Source organism: Zootoca vivipara, chromosome 6 (genome assembly GCF_965207765.1).
Source record: "Zootoca vivipara chromosome 6, rZooViv2.hap1.1, whole genome shotgun sequence".
NCBI classification, from domain to species: domain Eukaryota; kingdom Metazoa; phylum Chordata; class Lepidosauria; order Squamata; family Lacertidae; genus Zootoca; species Zootoca vivipara.
The window spans coordinates 38,099,757-38,117,045 of record NC_142589.1 but is presented as its reverse complement, the minus strand read 5'-3'; the positions used below and the strand labels follow the sequence as shown (position 1 = coordinate 38,117,045).

The 17,289-nt window shown below is 40.5% G+C and overlaps 1 protein-coding gene across 2 annotated transcripts in view; it reads left to right on the top strand.

Moving 5' to 3' along the window:
* The window catches only part of BANP (BTG3 associated nuclear protein), a 151,936-nt gene that overhangs the window by 124,671 nt on the left and 9,976 nt on the right, over positions 1 to 17,289 (top strand). For both annotated transcript variants that reach the window (XM_035118178.3, XM_088670995.1), the window contains exon 12: positions 16,397 to 16,543. In XM_035118178.3, the coding sequence (XP_034974069.1) occupies positions 16,397 to 16,543 (147 nt within the window). The remainder of the gene's footprint in view (positions 1 to 16,396; positions 16,544 to 17,289) is intronic.

Sequence of the window (17,289 nt, the reverse complement as noted above, 5' to 3'; positions counted from 1 at the left end):
CTGTACAAAAACCAGATTTTATCCACTCCAAAAGGGCTCCTCCCCCATTCAAAAAACTTAATCTATTTTAAGGAGTTCAGCAATACAGGTACTGGCTGTATAGGTCTACATTGAAAGGTTACATTTAGGAGATTACATGAAATTGTCTTTTGAGTTTACAGATCTACATTAGAGTACATTTAAACTGCAGCTGGAAAGGGGAGTATAGTTCTATAGTTCTAAAGTTTTGTGTGTTTCTTAATATGGCTCTTGGTTTCTTCTTATTTTAAAGCTTATGGATTTTAAGAGGTAAACGGGGAGATGGTGAAGCCCCAAACCCTGGATTTTGTGTATGTAAAATGAAAGAAGGGTTGCAACCTCTGTAGCATTACGTAATTAGTTTCTCAGACTTTTAACATGCTCAAGTTGCAACCTGTCAGTGTTGATTGCTGGCCATTTGTTTTCCCTGCAAATAGAGTAAAACTTTCTGGCTGGCAAAAGACAATTTTGTTCAGCAAGCAGGGGACAATTGGTACTACATGCTTGTGTTTTATTCCTTTATAATATAAGGCCTTTTGTTTTCTAATTGTGAGAAAACTAGTTTTCTCAAAGTCTTATTTTTGTGGGCAAAAGAAAAGATACCTTTCTGCATCTTCAAAGCTCCGTTTCTGCATTTTATGCTTTTATACAAAAGTAGCATTTCTCATTAGTAAATATTAGTTGGTTAGTTCATCTAATTACAAGTGTTGCTTGAACCCAAATTAGTGCTTCTTGCCTTTATTTTTTGGTTCCATGCTAGTTTTATATTCTCCCAGTTGGGTATTCAACTGAGTTACAGAACTGGCAGTATATTGGGGAAAGCCAGATGTGTACACTAAGAAAACAACAGTTTTGGGTCCAGAACTTTCATAGAATCTGCTTCAGATTCACACCCCATATTGCTCTCTCTGCTTCCCATAAAGAAACTGGGAGACATTCAAAAAACTTTTCTTTAAAAGACAATCATCTGCCGATTGGAAAACTTACCATGCATGCTGGATGCTATTCGGATAAGGCATCAGAGAGGACTTTGGCTGGCCCAGTGGGTCAGGTGATAGCAAAATATATTTTTGTATTGTGAGGGGGCTGTCTCAAGGTCAGCCACAGGCCAGGAATAGCTGACTGGGACTGTCATTTGGGCCAGTGCAAAGCCCTACAGCAAAGCAAGGTGGAGTTGTACACTTTTCAACACTTGTGATGGGCCACAAAGGAACTAGAGATGCTGGCGGGTCTGCTGCAGCTGCACATAAAGAGTATAACAAGTTGCCTTTAGCAAAGTCCTGGTCTATTCAGCCCAATTACTTGGCAGCAGACCTCTTCCGGACTCGCTTGGAGATTTGTTTTGTTCAGTTTTGATAACTGAGCACCCTTCAATACAACTTAAGCTATGTGAAATATTCTTTCACATAGGGACTAGCAAAGGCTAGTGGCTGATGCAAATAAATATTAATATTTATATTCCACAGAGGAATGCTCATTTCATAAGCTTCTGGGAAGTCTTTTTGTAAGTAAACTCTTTTATTAATGCACAAATATCTTTACATCCATATCTGAGCTTCATGTCTAATTTATAATATATTCACTTCAGCTCAGATAAAGGTATACTATCCTGGTTTTGCCTACAAAGGTCCGTATAGTTAAAGCTATGGTTTTCCCAGTAGTGATGTATGGAAGTGAGAGCTGGACCATAAAGAAGGCTGATCGCCGAAGAATTGATGCTTTTAAATTATGGTGCTGGAGGAGACTCTTGAGAGTCCCATGGACTGCAAGAAGATCAAACCTATCCATTCTTAGGGAAATCAGCCCTGAGTGCTCACTGGAAGGACAGATCCTGAAGCTGAGGCTCCAATACTTTGGCCACCTCATGAGAAGAGAAGAATCCTTGGAAAAGACCTTGATGTTGGGAAAGATGGAGGGCACTAGGAGAAGGGGACGACAGAGGACGAGATGGTTGGACAGTGTTCTCGAAGCTACGAACATGAGTTTGACCAAACTGCGGGAGGCAGTGCAAGACAGGAGTGCCTGGCATGCTATGGTCCATGGGGTCACGAAAAGTCGGACACGACTAAACAACTAAACAACAACAACAAATCCTGGTTTTCACCAACTGTTAATAACTGCTGTGCGCATGAAACATTTTTTGTAAGTAACACCACTGAGTGGGCACCCCTCAGTAGCAACTAAGTAATTAGGAATAAAGTTCAAGAGAGAGAGCACATGGCTCTGAGATAACACATTGTCACAGCCAGGATTATCCTGCTGTTTATGATATTGATACTTTTGTTCATTAGTGACAGCAGGATAAAAACGTTATATAAACCGTTGATCAAGCTTACATTTCAAGGATAGTTGCCATGTTGGGACTTGAAGTCCAGAATAGTTTGGAAAATAGCCTAGCATTAATAAGTTTTGGGTTTGTCTAGGATCCAACATGTGACAGCCCAATACCAGGAATCCACCTGAACTGTTTTTGGATCCAATTTGTCTCATGCAATCAACCCATTGAACTCTAAAATCCTGACTAGAATAAAGAAATTTCCACTTGATTTTCCCAGTGGGAAGTTTAACTGAATCCCAATTCACTTTTTAAAGGAGTTATATAGTGTTAACATGTCAGATTATTGGCATTAAATTAAATAACCTTGATTGGGGAAGAGGGAGATAATGTCTGCAACTACAGAGCCTTGCATAAATGGAAAGCCATCATCTGTGTAACCTTAACATTTAGAACAAGACATAGCCAAACAATACAATAGCCTTCTAGGATTCATTCTCTCCTTAAGGCTTTAAAATAAGAAATAATATGTTTGGATCATTAGGCTGGTGTGAAAGACACATCCATTCATCCTTCGCCAGGGGATAATAAACATTTGTCCAGCCTTTGCTGTGATGAAAGAGAAAGCAGATGTGTGGTGCATTTATGGCAGGCTCTTCCCTGCTCTGTGCTGTGAAAGAGTTGGATGAAAATAATGGGGTTTGCCTATTTAGGGGTCTAAAATATGAGCCTCAAGCTGGCATTCCAAAGAGAAAGCACTTTCCCCCTGTAAAGCAGATATTATATCAATAGTCAAATTGAGTTTCAGTAAAGACTATCCTTCTGAAGGGACAAAAAAATTCCTGCTGCTCCTTCCTTTAACTAGGTATCTGATCAGTTGAATCAATTGATTAGAAAGCCATTAAAGTGGGCAAGAACTGCTCATGCCAGGCACCATGTTAGAAAAAGCATTCTTGCTGCACACAAGGGAATGTATTTTTATTTATTTATTTATTTATTTATTATGGGTGATTCTTAATTTTTCTGCTATTTCAGTGTTTACTCCATTCTTTTGGGATCACTACAGGATTGTATTTTAATATTTTGTTGGAAGTCGCCCAGAGTGGCTGGGGAAACCCAGCCAGATGGGCGGGGTATAAATAATAAATTACTACTACTACTACTACTACTACTACTACTACTACTACTATTATGGTGGATGCATTTAAAAACAAACCAAAGTAAGTTTTTTGTTTTATTTTAGTCATATGCATATTTAATCAGTCCATGGATGAACTGAAATTCCTTCAAGTAATGAGAATATTTATTTAAGCATCACCCCTTCTTAGGACAAAGGGCCACTGGGAGGCTGCACCCCTTCTCTCCCAGGAAGAAATCATGACACTGGGCCCAATCGGCTGGCCAGAGAAGAAGCAGCATCTAGGAACTTGCTGTGCCCCCCCCCCTCCCAAACCTGGCAGAAAGAATACTTGGCTCCAGTTGCTAGTTGCCCTAGGGCTGAAGAAGCAGTTGTAAGGGAACCACTGCTGCCATGCATTTGCCTTGCAAAAAGAAAAAATAATGGCACTGAATGGGAACACAAAAACAGTAGCAATAGAAGTTCAGTTTCGCCCAGATTGCATATAAATCCTTGCAGCTTACCACTGTCTTGGCCTTGAAGGGCTGATCTTCCTTCTTCTTTTCTCTTCCACTCCTCTTCCCTTGTGTGTTTTATCTTTCTAGTGTGTAAGCCTGATGGCAGGGTCCATGTCACTCTCTTTTCATTGAGGTGAAGGACTTTGGGAGACTGAATACTGGGATAAAAATATAGTAAATAGTAACAACTAAAATTCCTTCTCAAGGCCTGCCTAGAACCTTTCTTAATGAACTTTATGAGGCTGATAGCACTGAATGCACACCTGCCATCATTGCCCGCTATGATTTTATTAAGATGGATGTTTCTTCATCTTAGACATATTGCCCTATAAATCTTAGAAAACATGCAGAGAGAGAGAATGGGTGAAGAACTTTTCTCTGAGAGCGAAGTTCTGAGCTGGATTTGGCATCTAGACACTAGATGAGAACACACTTTCAACCAAAATGAAAATTAACTGATTTTTAAAGGCACAATAGTATAAATCCACTTCATTATTTCCATCATTGCAAAGGGGATGTGATTGGCAGCAATCATGCCCTGCACTTTTTGTTGGCACCACTCTGTCCTCCTTCCCTCCTTCTTGGCTGGCTAGGTGAGCAAGTGGTGTCGGGGTGCTTATTGGCTCATGTTGCAAAGCCCCCTGGGCTGCCTCGGATCCTGAACCTGTGCCCAGTGGTCCAACTTTCATGACATCCTTTGTTGGCAAAGAGATGTGAAGCATCTGCCTGTTGGTTTAATTAAAGCAACTTCTGTGTGCTTTTCATTATTTTTCTAATTGCTGGTTCTCTTCTCATACAGTAACCAGAGTGGCAAATGTGCATATTTTGTGAAGTGCTGGGGCCTTTTTGGCTCTTCCTTGTGACCAGTACAAAGGGCACTTTAGTTTCTGATTTCAGATCCAAGTTGGGCCAGTTTGCATAATTGCTCAGGTAAAGCTCAGGAGATGCTGCATGTATTTCCTTCTCTTGAACTTGCAAGGGAAACACAGCTGTCCTGTGCTTTTGCTCACATGAGATTTGAACCACTGTCAGCTCTTCCTTCAAATTTCTACCAGCTTTGTGCTGCTCTGTAACATGCTGTTGGAACAATGTTTTGTTACCCTGACAACAAAAGCCATATTTTATATGCTGTTTTGCTTGTAATTCTCTTTTGAAAACTCCTCCTGCCAGTTATGATGTAAATTAAAACATTTGTAAAGTTTACTTACTTTTACTACTTGTTTCTGCTTTTTTCCCCTAGTGGAATTTGGCATAGCCCTAATGTTTTGAATGTAAACCAAAGGGCTACTTTAGTTTTTCTAAGACTAGGATACTGTGCCCAAGTAATGCTAGTGAACTTTGGAAGATCAGCACAGCATTGCAGTGTAAAATTATTAGTGGATTCCAAGTACCTTCAACAAACTACAGTTACTATAATTCCTTGGCAGGAGCAATGGTAATTACCTAGTTAAAAGTGAGTTTATTTTGACGCGATTTTAATGATAAATATGGACAGAACACAAACATGATTTGATTTGCTTGCTTTCGAGATTGACAAAAGGCAGCACTGAACCAGATTCACATTCAGTGGTTAGATGGCAAACAAATAATGAAGTTCATTCCACAAGAATTTTCACCACCTTGCCATTGTCATCTTACTACTTGCTTGTCTGAACACAAGGCACACTATTCTTGCCAGCTGACTTTTCCTGGCTCCCTCAGTTCCAGCTTGTAGCTATAAGATAACGGATAGAAAGGTAAAGGTACCCCTGACCATTAGGTCCAGTCGCAGACGACTCTGGGGTTGTGGTGCTCATCTCGCTCTATAGGCCGAGGGAGCCAGTGTACAGCTTCTGGGTTATGTGGCCAGCATGACTAAACCGCTTCTGGCGAACCACAGCAGCGCACGGAAATGCCGTTTACCTTCCCGCCAGAGCAGTACCTATTTATCTACTTGCACTTTGACGTGCTTTCGAACTGCTAGGTTGGCACGAGCAGGGACCGAGCAACAGGAGCTCACCCTGTTGTGGGGATTCGAACCGCCGACCTTCTGATCGGCAAGCCCTAGGCTCTGTGGTTTAGACAACAGATAGCTAGTCTTTTTCTTGAGCAACCTTAGGACCACATCTGAACTATGTGGGCTCCCAAACCATGCTGAAACTTTCTTAAGAAATATTAACTTACCTAAATCCACCTAGTGAGCTTTGTAGGCTGGTAAGGATTTAAACCAAGATCCCAAACAAGAAATCCCAGTAAAAGACTCGGGTCTACTACCCTATTCTAGTTCACTACTGAGCTATGAAGTTGCAAGTTGTAACCTTTTACTGTTCATGTCTAGGTAACCAGCAGTTCCTGGTTGAAAGCCAAAGACCCCTGGCTGTGAATGTTTTCCCCTATCCATTCTTTTCATCAGAGTGTATAATCAGTTTTTGCTGATAAGATGCTGCACAAAAATTGGTTAGGATGTTATTTCCTCTTGAACTTTGTGCAGACTTTGGCAGACACCCATATTTCTTGCCTTTAAGCCCTTTAACTGAGCTCTTGCACTCTGATGAAACTAATTCTGTAAGGAATTTCTCAAGGGGCAAATCAGACATGACTTAGACCCCTTGTTCACATTTATTGGTCTAGAAGGCACTTTTGTGTAAATTTATACAAAGGGAATAAGTCCTCCTTGACCTTGAAGTATATTTGGCAATCATTTTCCACTTTGGCTACATCATGTTGCAACCGGATGTTTCCCACTAGCCAGCCAGTTTGGCAAGTCACTACTTATTAGTCACTGCAGAGCCCTTATTGGGGAGAAGTGGGGGAAGCAATTGGGCCATTGCCATTTAGCTTGGTACTTACCCTTCTGTTGTATTTCCAACAGCTAAGTGCTGATTACACTTCCCTGATCTTGGTTTATTCACTTCCATGAGAAGTCAGTTTCTTTAGCAAGGCTTTATTGTAGGTTTGTACAACTCCACCCCACAAAGTTAACAATTCGTAGACAAACATTTAAGCTGTCTTCTGTATGTTTCTCAGAACAGAGACTAATTATAGATCTGGCTCAGGTTGTACTTCAAAAGGAAAGGTTCAAGGGATATTTGTGCATGGGTTTTTTATTTTTATTTTTAAACAGCCTCAGATTTTTGGCTGCTTTTGTTAGAAGCCTTTGGCCAGTCAATATATCAGCTCACTTTCAAACACTGTAGTTTGGCTCATTTTTGGTAATGGTCTGAGAGTTCAGTAAAAGAGCCTCTTGGGGCAAGAAGTAGTCCATTAAACATCTGTTACTGTTGGTGTATGAGCAAGTCTGCCAGTCTACTGAAGCCAGTTTATGCAAAGTCTTCCTTAACTGCTTAAGCCAACTTGAGCCTGAACTATGACCAGCCAATTAGCTTTTGGCAGTGGCTCCAAAGAAAACAACTTAACAGAAGAAGTAGAGGCTTTGCAACGCACATTCTCCAGGATCCACAATGGCTTGTAGCTTTTTGTATTGATGTAGAATTTGCCTTCACTGACCAGGAAAGCTTTTCTCCTTGTGGCCTCATTCTCCACTTCCAGCCCATGTGGAATGTTTACTGTAATAAGGGATACCCCATAGTGAATCTACGTAAAACGGCACTTGATCTTCACATGCAATGCTAATCATTGCGGGTTCAGTTCAGTTTGGCAGGTGAAGAGTAGTTCCCAATGGGATTGTTTGCTTTTGTTATTAGGTGCCAAGTATTCTGCTAGAACTTTGACATTCAAAATTAAATAATCTTCCTATAAGTATAAACCAGAACAATTTTGGAAAAGGAATTATATTAGCTCTGGGGTAATGGTCTTTGACAGCACTGTAGTACAGAGCCCACACATGCTCACATTTTTAAAAGGCATAATAAGGTCTGTAACAGTGTGTAAAATTCTCAAATTCCAAATTTTGGAATATAGAGTCTATCTTTATAAAACAACACAGAGAGGAGGAGTTTTTCTTGGAATATTTCACATTCTAAAACACAGCATTACGGTAAATGTTCTTTGTATGCCTAGTCAAACAAGCACCTCATATTTTCCCATTCTTGACCTTAAATATAGGAACGGCAATAAATGTGTTACCTTTAAAGAAGAAAAGAAAAAGAAAGTCAGAGGTATTGGACATTTAGGACAAGAATTGATTTTCAAAATGAAATACCTGTAACATAATCCAGAAATTTGTCTTTGCTCTAAATCCTCACCAGAATCACACACAGTAAGAGCTTCTGAACAAATTATCCAGTTGCATAATTGGAGAAAATAAAACTTTCTTGAAACTGTGATGCATAATTGTGTGTGTGTGTGTGTGTGTGTGTGTGTGTGTGTAAAATCCCAACTTTCCTGGTGATGAATCTGACGCTGCTAGCATAACTTGGATTCAGATCTCTTCCCCCTAGAATAGCCTCTGTAATGGTTTACAGACAAGGGACCTAGATGAGGTAACTTTTCCTCCAGCAACAAGATACCGTAATATCCTGAAATTGCGTTCCCACTTTAATCAATGATTCATTAGAAAGCGTGCCTTTGTATGAATGCCAGTTTTCAAATCTGATTTCCACCATGAAGTGTTTGCTTTGTCTTATTGTTTGGTGCATCATAATTGCTTGTTGTCTTTTCTTTTTAACTGTTGTGGGGCCCTGATGATTCCTGGTTAAACAGTGTGTGTGTGTGTGTGTGTGTGTGTGTGTGTGTGTGTGTGTGTGTGTGTGAGAGAGAGAGAGAGAGAGAGAGAGAGAGATGGACCCTGTCCTAAACTGCCTGTGATGAGGTGGGAAATGTGCTTCTATCCTTTATTTAGCACATCTCCCTTGCTTAGACTCCACTGTGCAAAATTAACCATTTTTACTTGGAAGTAGTTCTCATTGTATTCCTCAAACAAGTGTGCACAACATTGCTACCTTGGTGTAGCATCTTGCCATATTCTCCAGTATTTTCTCTTCCAGGAGCAATGCATTATTTCTAAAGTTTACATTTTAAGGGTAATTCTGCTTTCTAGTAAAATTGCAAAAGGGTGCAAAGCTGAGCATGTTATCTGGATAGGGGGTGGCTACATGCAGCTCAATTTACCCTTCAGATTTATAGGTTATAAAGAAAAACTGCCCCCAACTGTGAGCAAAGGTGGTCTCTGTCTAAAAACCCATTAACAGTATCATTTTTAAAAGACCCTACTATGTTATTATGTACTAGCAAATACACATTATTGGTGGTGTCTATGTACAGAAAGGACTGGTGCACTACAGTGCCTTCCTCTTTGGAATCCCTTTAAAAAATGTCAGGGATGAAGGGAAAGTCTTGTACTCTCACTGCAGCAAGGTCCCAAGAACAGTGCTATCCTCCACAGGATTGAATGGGAACCATTACTAATATGGGTGAAAGTAAAAGGAGCACATCACTGTGAAAACCAAACCAATTTTATGTCCTTGAAGTCTCCAAGCCACATTGAAATTATTTCTTTCTTTATTGCATTTATATCCCACCTTTTTCTCAAATGAGTGCAAGGTACCACAGATGGCACCCACCCTGTGGAACACCCTCCCACCAGATGTCAAAGATAAAAACAACTACCAGACTTTTAGAAGACATCTGAAGGCAGCCCTGTTTAGGGAAGCTTTAATGTTTAATAGATTATTATATTTTAATATCCTTCTGGAAGCCGCCCAGAGTGGCTGGGGAAACCCAGACAGATGGACGGGGTATAAATAATAAATTATTATTATTATATTATTATTATATACCCCTCCTCATATAATCCCAGTGACAAACCTGTGAAGTTTGTTGGCTGGGGGGGGATGACTGGCCCCAAATCACCCAGTGAGCTTCATGGGAGGATTTGAACCCTGGTCTCTCAGGTCCTAGTCCAGCACTCTGTCCACTACATCACACTGACCTTTGGTGGACAGCTGGGAACTGTTATAGATAAAGAGCAAATCAGAGAAGTTTGCATTTTAACACAAAAACACAAGAAACACAGAATCCAAGTTTGTAACATCATCACCTTAGAGGTGGATTTAAACATGAAAGTTACATTCTCTGCATTGGAATCCATTGATAGCACAGCCTGTCAGTTGATGTGCCATTGCAGCTTTGAAACCCTTTCAGCTGAGCCAATAGTTCACAGATTGGTTTTTAATTACTGTGATTATTCTTGTTCCTCAAGAGCCCAGGATTCCCTGCAAGCTATTTGTCTTTGCTTTTGGTTCTTATGCCACGGCTGCTGCTCCTGCTGCTGAACATACATTGCATTTTTTGGCTTGCTGGTGTTCTCCAAACAGGCCTGGGGAACATCCATTGGTTGCTCTTTTATGGCCTTTGCATATAGGTTTGCCCTAACAACTAGGCATAATATGCAGAAGAGAAGGGAAATGTTTTGGTACATGGGGCAGGAGGCCTTAATGTAATGATTTGTTTGTTTAAAGATGCATGTCTTCCATCCATTTTGTATATCATGTTTGAAGCATTAGAATACATATTCTGTCCAGCTAACTGACCCCATGGGCTGCTTTCAAGAAGCACAAAGCCAAACATGGTTTTAAAGAGCTGCCGTTGCTCTTTGGCTCCATGGTAGGCTCTTGCTGGCTCTGCATCCTAGCAGTGGTGGGGAAAAAGGTCCGCCGAGTATCTAGATTTCCAGCATATATTTTCTGGGTCATAGAAACAGTATGAAATGAGTATGATATGCTTGTATGGTGGTATCAGTGCTATTTTTTGACCTGCCAGAATTCACCATGAATTCTTGTCCTCTTATAATGGCAATGGCATTCCTGTAAGTTCTGGCTGAAAAAAAGCCCTGGGTGGTATGTTGTTATTCATAAAGTAGCAAATCCAAAAAGATGCCGGCTGTTGGATCTCAGCAGAGCACAAAGGCAAGTCCTGGGCTTGTTGGTAGCCCATTAGAGTTGGCAGCTCCTGCCCCTAAAATGGTTTCTGTTCCTTTTCAGAGCTCCAGAGTCTTCATGCTAGGACAGTAAGAGAACAACTCTTATTTTAAGGCTTCACATGGTTCCGTTGTAATATAATAAGCCATGGCATGCCAGTTATTGTCTATCTCATGTCAGTCATGTTTGCCCCAAATTGGCATTTCACATTAGTTTTGTACAGGGCTATTTTTCTAGAAAAAAATCTTGACAGATTTAGAGCCTATGCAGAATTAGGTTGATGATAGCACACTTTAAACTACTTAACCATCACTTTGGTGACAGGTATTTGCTTGTAAATATTAGTCCAAATTTTAGTACAGTACATCCAAACTTAAATATATGTAAGAGCTACTTCCCACATTAGTTAGAAAGGCAAGGATCCTCTCTTGGTGAGGCTCATCCTTGTGAAAATGTGAGATCAGATGGGTTAACAGGTATGTTTCTTTTGGAAAAATGCAGAAGCACCTCAAATACTCTTTGGAAATAATGGATCCATTCTAGAACATATATTTTTCTCTCCTGTTTTCTTGCTCAGCTGCTTCTAATTCCTTGCAATTTCTCCAGGAGAAGGAACTTTAGTCCTGAAATTATATTGGAGGTCAATCAGAGCAGGCTTTACAAGATCCAAAGGTCTACCTGCAGCCCTGAATTTCTTCAGCCATAGCAGACATCCAGACTTTTAAAGGGTTGCTTTGCAGTCCACAAAAGCTGGTCCATGACACCATATTTCTTCTGTCCCCTCCCTGCACTTAAAAAAAAGTTCATGCAGAAATTCTTGAAGCTGTTATTTGCATTGTTGAATATTTCAATTATGAATGGTTTATAAATAGCTGTACACAAAATAATTAGAATCTTATGTGTAAAAGGAACAATTTCTTTTATTGCACCATAATCTAGGAGACAGGAATGGATAATGAGAATATAAAATGAGAGCAGTCCTGTTGTGCATTGCTGAGTTCCTCATTTTAAAAAAAGGAAACAAATTTGAGATTTGCACAACCTAATTAAAAACAACAACACACCACTCAAAGCAGCAGTAACAAAAAATGTATACCCAATATAGCTTTGGCTGCGGAGAGGCTGAAGAACTTGTCCTTTTGAGAGAAACTTAAAGTTTAAAATGAACATATATATGGTGGCTCCCTGAAGAATAATTGTGAGCAATAAATATTAATGAACCAAATATGTGACCTGAGCAGTTACTAGGGTTTGGAAGCATTGCCTTCAGAGAGAACTAGGGAGGCAGGGGAAAGAAGAAGGAAAATGTATTACCTTTTAATACTTTTTTCCTGGTCTGATAGTTAAATGCTAATTGGGAGCTATTCATTGCAGATGGAAACTATTTTTAAATGGAATGAAGGGTGGGGGCAGAGAAAGATGTTCATTCTGGCTCAGGCCACCCCCCCCCTAATTTTTCTATTTCTCTAGAATTCATAATGCAACTACCTTCATAGTGTCATTGTGGTGAGAATGTGCAAAAAGTCAGGAGTTGAGGGGATTTGATCCACCCCTCAGAATAATTGACATTGGGTTGTATCTAATGCTGGTCCTATTCAGAACAGACTAATTGAAATTGATGAACGTGACCAACTGAAGTCCCATAATTCCAGTGGACTGATAGTCAAATATAGCTGGATACAACCCATTGTGCAGCAGTTGTCCATGCTCCAACAATATGTGGAATATGCAGAAGAGGGATGGAGAACCTTACCTTTCTTAATAGAATCCAGCATGTTCTAAATGACTGTAGGGGAATGGCTGTAGTTCTGTGGTGGAATGCATTCTTTGCATAAAAGAGGTTCCAGGTTCAATCTCCAGGCTGGGAAATATTCTTGTATCAATCTCAAAGAGCCGCTGCCATTTAGTGTAGTTTGGCGTGGGAGACCTGTGGCCTTCCATATGTTGTTGGACTGCAACAACAAAAGTAAATGGAAAGCAAAATAATCCCCCCCCCCCGAAAGTCACAGCATATATCTTCTTTGACCTTCTAAAACGGATTTTCTCTCTCTTCAAAGCTGGGCCTAAGTGTAACTCCTTTCCTGGTCCTAAGCTTGGGGCAGGGCAGGGGAGAGAGGAGCATCTTCACAGCGTTTTCTCCCTCCCCACTTTCCCATTTGTCTATATAAGTATCTTGTTAAACTGGAAGGGCATTTCTATTTTCTTTGGTTTTACTGACCATCTTATATTACGTATTTTGTATCAGTGTGAAAGGATGTCTATGAAGCCCTCTGGAATTGCAAAAGAAAGTTCAGCCTTGGGGCAAGCTGTTTGTTTAGGGTTTTTCATAGAAGGGTTCCTTTTGTATTTTAAGGTCAGCAGCAGGTAAGGAATACAGAACTGAACTGGTGGTCTAGAGATCCTATGAACGGCCGGACAAAGGCAGTATTCTTGCTCAAGAACCACTTGCCAAAGTTCTCACATAGATCTCCTGGCTTTTTTGCTGTGCAAGAACAAAGGCTTCCTTGCATTTGTAGCCTCAGCATAATTGTGCCACGATTATTAGTATTTATCTGTTATCCTTTCCTGTCTCCTTTAAATGTTTTTGGAAACTTCTGAGCAGGAATGTATTTCTTTTAAAAAGCTCAAACTTCCATAGGCAAGTACAGTGGGCGCTCCCTCTTCAGTTCCCATTCTCATACTGTGCACTCCTCCATCAAGATCTAGAGTCCCTTTCCAAAGACAGAGAAAATCTGCTTTCCCCATTGAAACTAAACAGGGCAAGACTTTGCAAGCAAGTAGCATCTTGCGCCCACTTGAGCTTCTGCATCTGGCAGAACTATCTAAGTGGTTGCTTGGGGCACCAATGAAGCAAGATCTTATTTTCCAGGATTCCTTGCACTGTGATTGGATTTGTTACAGGTAGGTAGCCGTGTTGGTCTGATGTAGTCGAAACAAAATTTTTTTAAAAAAATTGCTTCCAGTAGCACCTTAGAGCAGTGTTTCCCAACCAGTGTGCCTCCAGATGTTTTGGGACTACAACTCCCATAATTCCTGACCACTGGTCTTGCTAGCTAGGGATGATGGGAGTTGTAGTCCCAAAACATCTGGAGGCACACTGGTTGGGAAACACTGCCTTAGAGAACAACTAAGTTTGTCATAGGTATGAGCTTTCGTGTGCATGCACACTTCTTCAGATATTGGATTGTTCACAGCATCCAGCTAGGCCCTGGGAACTTTGGCAACATTGGAAAGGGTCCCAGGGCAAACCTCTCAGGCTGGGCAATGCAGCCACTTGCAATAAATAGTTGCACCAGGGCAACCTGTGTAGACACTCCTGCCATAACCTGGCAGTGTCAGCCTGAAGAAGGATGGGATGAGCACTGAGAATCACACTTTCCCTCTAATCATGCTCATTAATTTGTCAGGGGTGATGCAACAGATCCCTAGTGAATTTTGGCTAACCAGTCTTTTCAGAACTTATTTTCCCATCATGCAAAACAGCAAAACAAAAAACAAAACAAAAAAACAAACTTTGCTGACTTTTTAAGGTGCATTTTAGCTACCACAGCTCTGTAGTTTGAGTCCAAAAATCCCTGAAAGAATTCTTAGTACTGTAACTGTATGAGACCTCATATTTGCAGAAACAGTCTCGCATTATCTGTGAGAAAGGTTGTTCTTTGAAGGTGGCCTGCCAGCATCCAGTACCTATTAAAGAAGCATTTAAAAGATTTAGGGATTCAGCACAGCTGTGTTAATATTTTATTCCTTGTAAAAGCACATCTCTAAATATTCCCTGAAGTCCTGATGAGAATGGGGGATGTTTGAATTTGTTTCTTTGTAGAGCTTGGTGGTTATTTGCATTGTCTTCTGAAGACAGTGTGGTTGGTGGGGGTAGTGGTGCTTTTGGACTATACGGTAGGTCCTCTTTGTCATTTGATAACATAAAGGAGATCCTGAGCCAACTGGAGAGGAGTGAAATGTACTGAGCTGTGACTAAGTCTGGACTGGCCCACACTTTGGCTCAGCAAATTCAAAAATAATACACTGCAACACTATACTGGCTTCCTTTTCAAATTCTTCTTCGGTAAAAGGACGAGCTAGGGGGGAAAGAAATCTCTCTTTTTTTAACCAGTGTTCTTATCTGTCTCAGTAATAATTCCACAGGCAGGACAGTAGTTTTGAACAGCAGTAAAATAAATTAGATTAGAATCTCTACACTCTGCTTGCTCTCTGGTCCTCTAACTTCATCATAGTCAGATGGCTTAATTAAGAGGCATCTCCTTCCCTTCCCATCTCAGTATGTCTAGAGACTGTTGCTTTGCATGCTCTTTTTAAAATCTCTTAAGAAACAAAGGACTTTAAAAAACAAAACAAAACATAATACATATTATTCGGGGATTTGTGTGGGGGAGGAACCCATCAGTTATTCTCAGCATTCCACTTGTGTCTACAGTTTACTTACAAACAAGTCTGGTATTTCTTACTGTTAGTAAAATATTTAACCAGTTACTTATGACAATTCATACAAATTCACAAAGTGGGAGTACTGTAGCGTTGGAAGCCCTGTAATTAAATGTGTTATTATGACACATGAAAATGATCCATTGCTGTGAAAGAATTGGTCCATCTTCAGAATAATACAAATATTTAAGGAATACATTGACATTAAAAGTTTGCTCTGCCAGCTAAGACACCAGATCCTCTCATCTGTTTTCCTTTTGTGTCACAAACAGAAAATACTGGTATCAATTTGACCCTTTTCGTTGCAAATACCAGGCTAAAAGAAAGGAGGTTCTAGGGGTGGATATCACAATGGTATTTTTCAGAGTTTAGTACATTTGTGTTCTTTCTGCATTTTAAAAAAGCCACAAAAGAAATTGAACCTCTCGAATGCTCTCACTTGGCTAGAGCTTGTCATGCCCACCAGGTGACTGTGGAAGTGGCCCCAGCAAGTTCTGTGGAAGTGCTTATTAAAAGAGCTGTTGAGACCATGAAGATTTAATCTTGAATGCTTCCATGCCTGAAAAAGTATTGCGTGAATGAATGATTCCTCAATTAAAATAGGACTTGAAGAGCACTAATTTTGTTAAATCTGCTATGAATGGTCCTTATGAGAAGCTGGTGAAATTATCAGAGTGGTGATGGAAAATGTGACGTGCTTATTGCCAAGAGCAGGATTTCAACAGTTTGAGGGAAATTGGTTCCCTGTTGTTCCTAAAATATTGCCACCTTACCGGTTGCAAAGAAATGTCTAGCTAGATTTGTATAAATAAAAGATAAAACTGGCACAATTTTAACTCCATTATCTTAACACAATGGACTCCGTTGTTATATTAATGATGAAAATCAGGGTTGTTGTTTTTATCCAATGGAAAATTTTAGACCATAAGGGAGACTAAGCATTAAATGCCTATTGAGCTAGGAAAAAAATATTTTTTCATCAAGTCTTTCAGACAAGGACAATATTTTCCTCTCCTGGGAACTCTTGTAGTCTAACTTAATAGTTACTGACTAAAGGGTTGGTTGAGCTTTTGTGGGGCTTGCATCTGTTCTTGGTCTTCCAGATGTTTCATGATACCTTTGTGATGATGTCTGCTTACAGGATCTCTCTCTATTGGTTTATCTGCAGGTGCTGCCGGGCGCTCGATTGATTGCTGTTGCCTCACCAGCTGATCCTGCAGCTGGTGGCGTTGATGGATCTCCACTCCAAGGGAGTGATATCCAAGTCCAGTATGTCCAGCTGGCGCCTGTGACGGACCACTCAGCTGCTAATCAAGTACGTAGATCTTTTCTCTGTTTGAAAAGGAATGGTGGGCATTTCTCTCCTGCTGGGCCTGTAATTCTCAGTTTTTGTAAAAGTGTTGCCTATAGTAAGTGCAATCTTTTATATTTAATGATAAGTATCTCTCTCCTGCCTCAGTTTCCAGTTTAGTGGATTTCCCCTATAATGGCATCTGGAATCTATGCCTTTGATACCATTTGTATACATTTGTTTACTTTGTTTTTCGGAGCATCAGAGTGGGGGAAAGCCCTGCAGTCTCATCCCTTGTTTCTAAGGTTTTAATCAGGCACATCCCTTATGTTTTTAATCTTGTCTTTACTATCATAACCCTTGCAATTGCACAGTATTTGAATCGGAAGTTGCATTTTGTGCTCAGGATGATTGCTGGTGTTTTTAATAGCTAGAACATAAGAAAAGCCCTGCTGGATCTCAGGCCCATATCGGCGCACATCCTGTTCTCAGGGTGGCCAACCAGGTGCCTATGGGAAGCCCACAAGTTGGATCTTGAATGCACAGAAGTAGATTCACCCCAACACACCCAATCACTAATCACAGGGTGGCTTTAAATCAGGCATCCCCAAACTGTGGCCCTCCAGATGTTTTGGCCTACAACTCCCATGATCCCTAGCTAAGGGGACCAGTGGTCAGGGATGATGGGAATTGTAGTCCAAAACATCTGGAGGGCTGAAGTTTGGGGATGCCTGCTTTAAATTCTTGAGGAATAAGGTTATCAGTAAAAA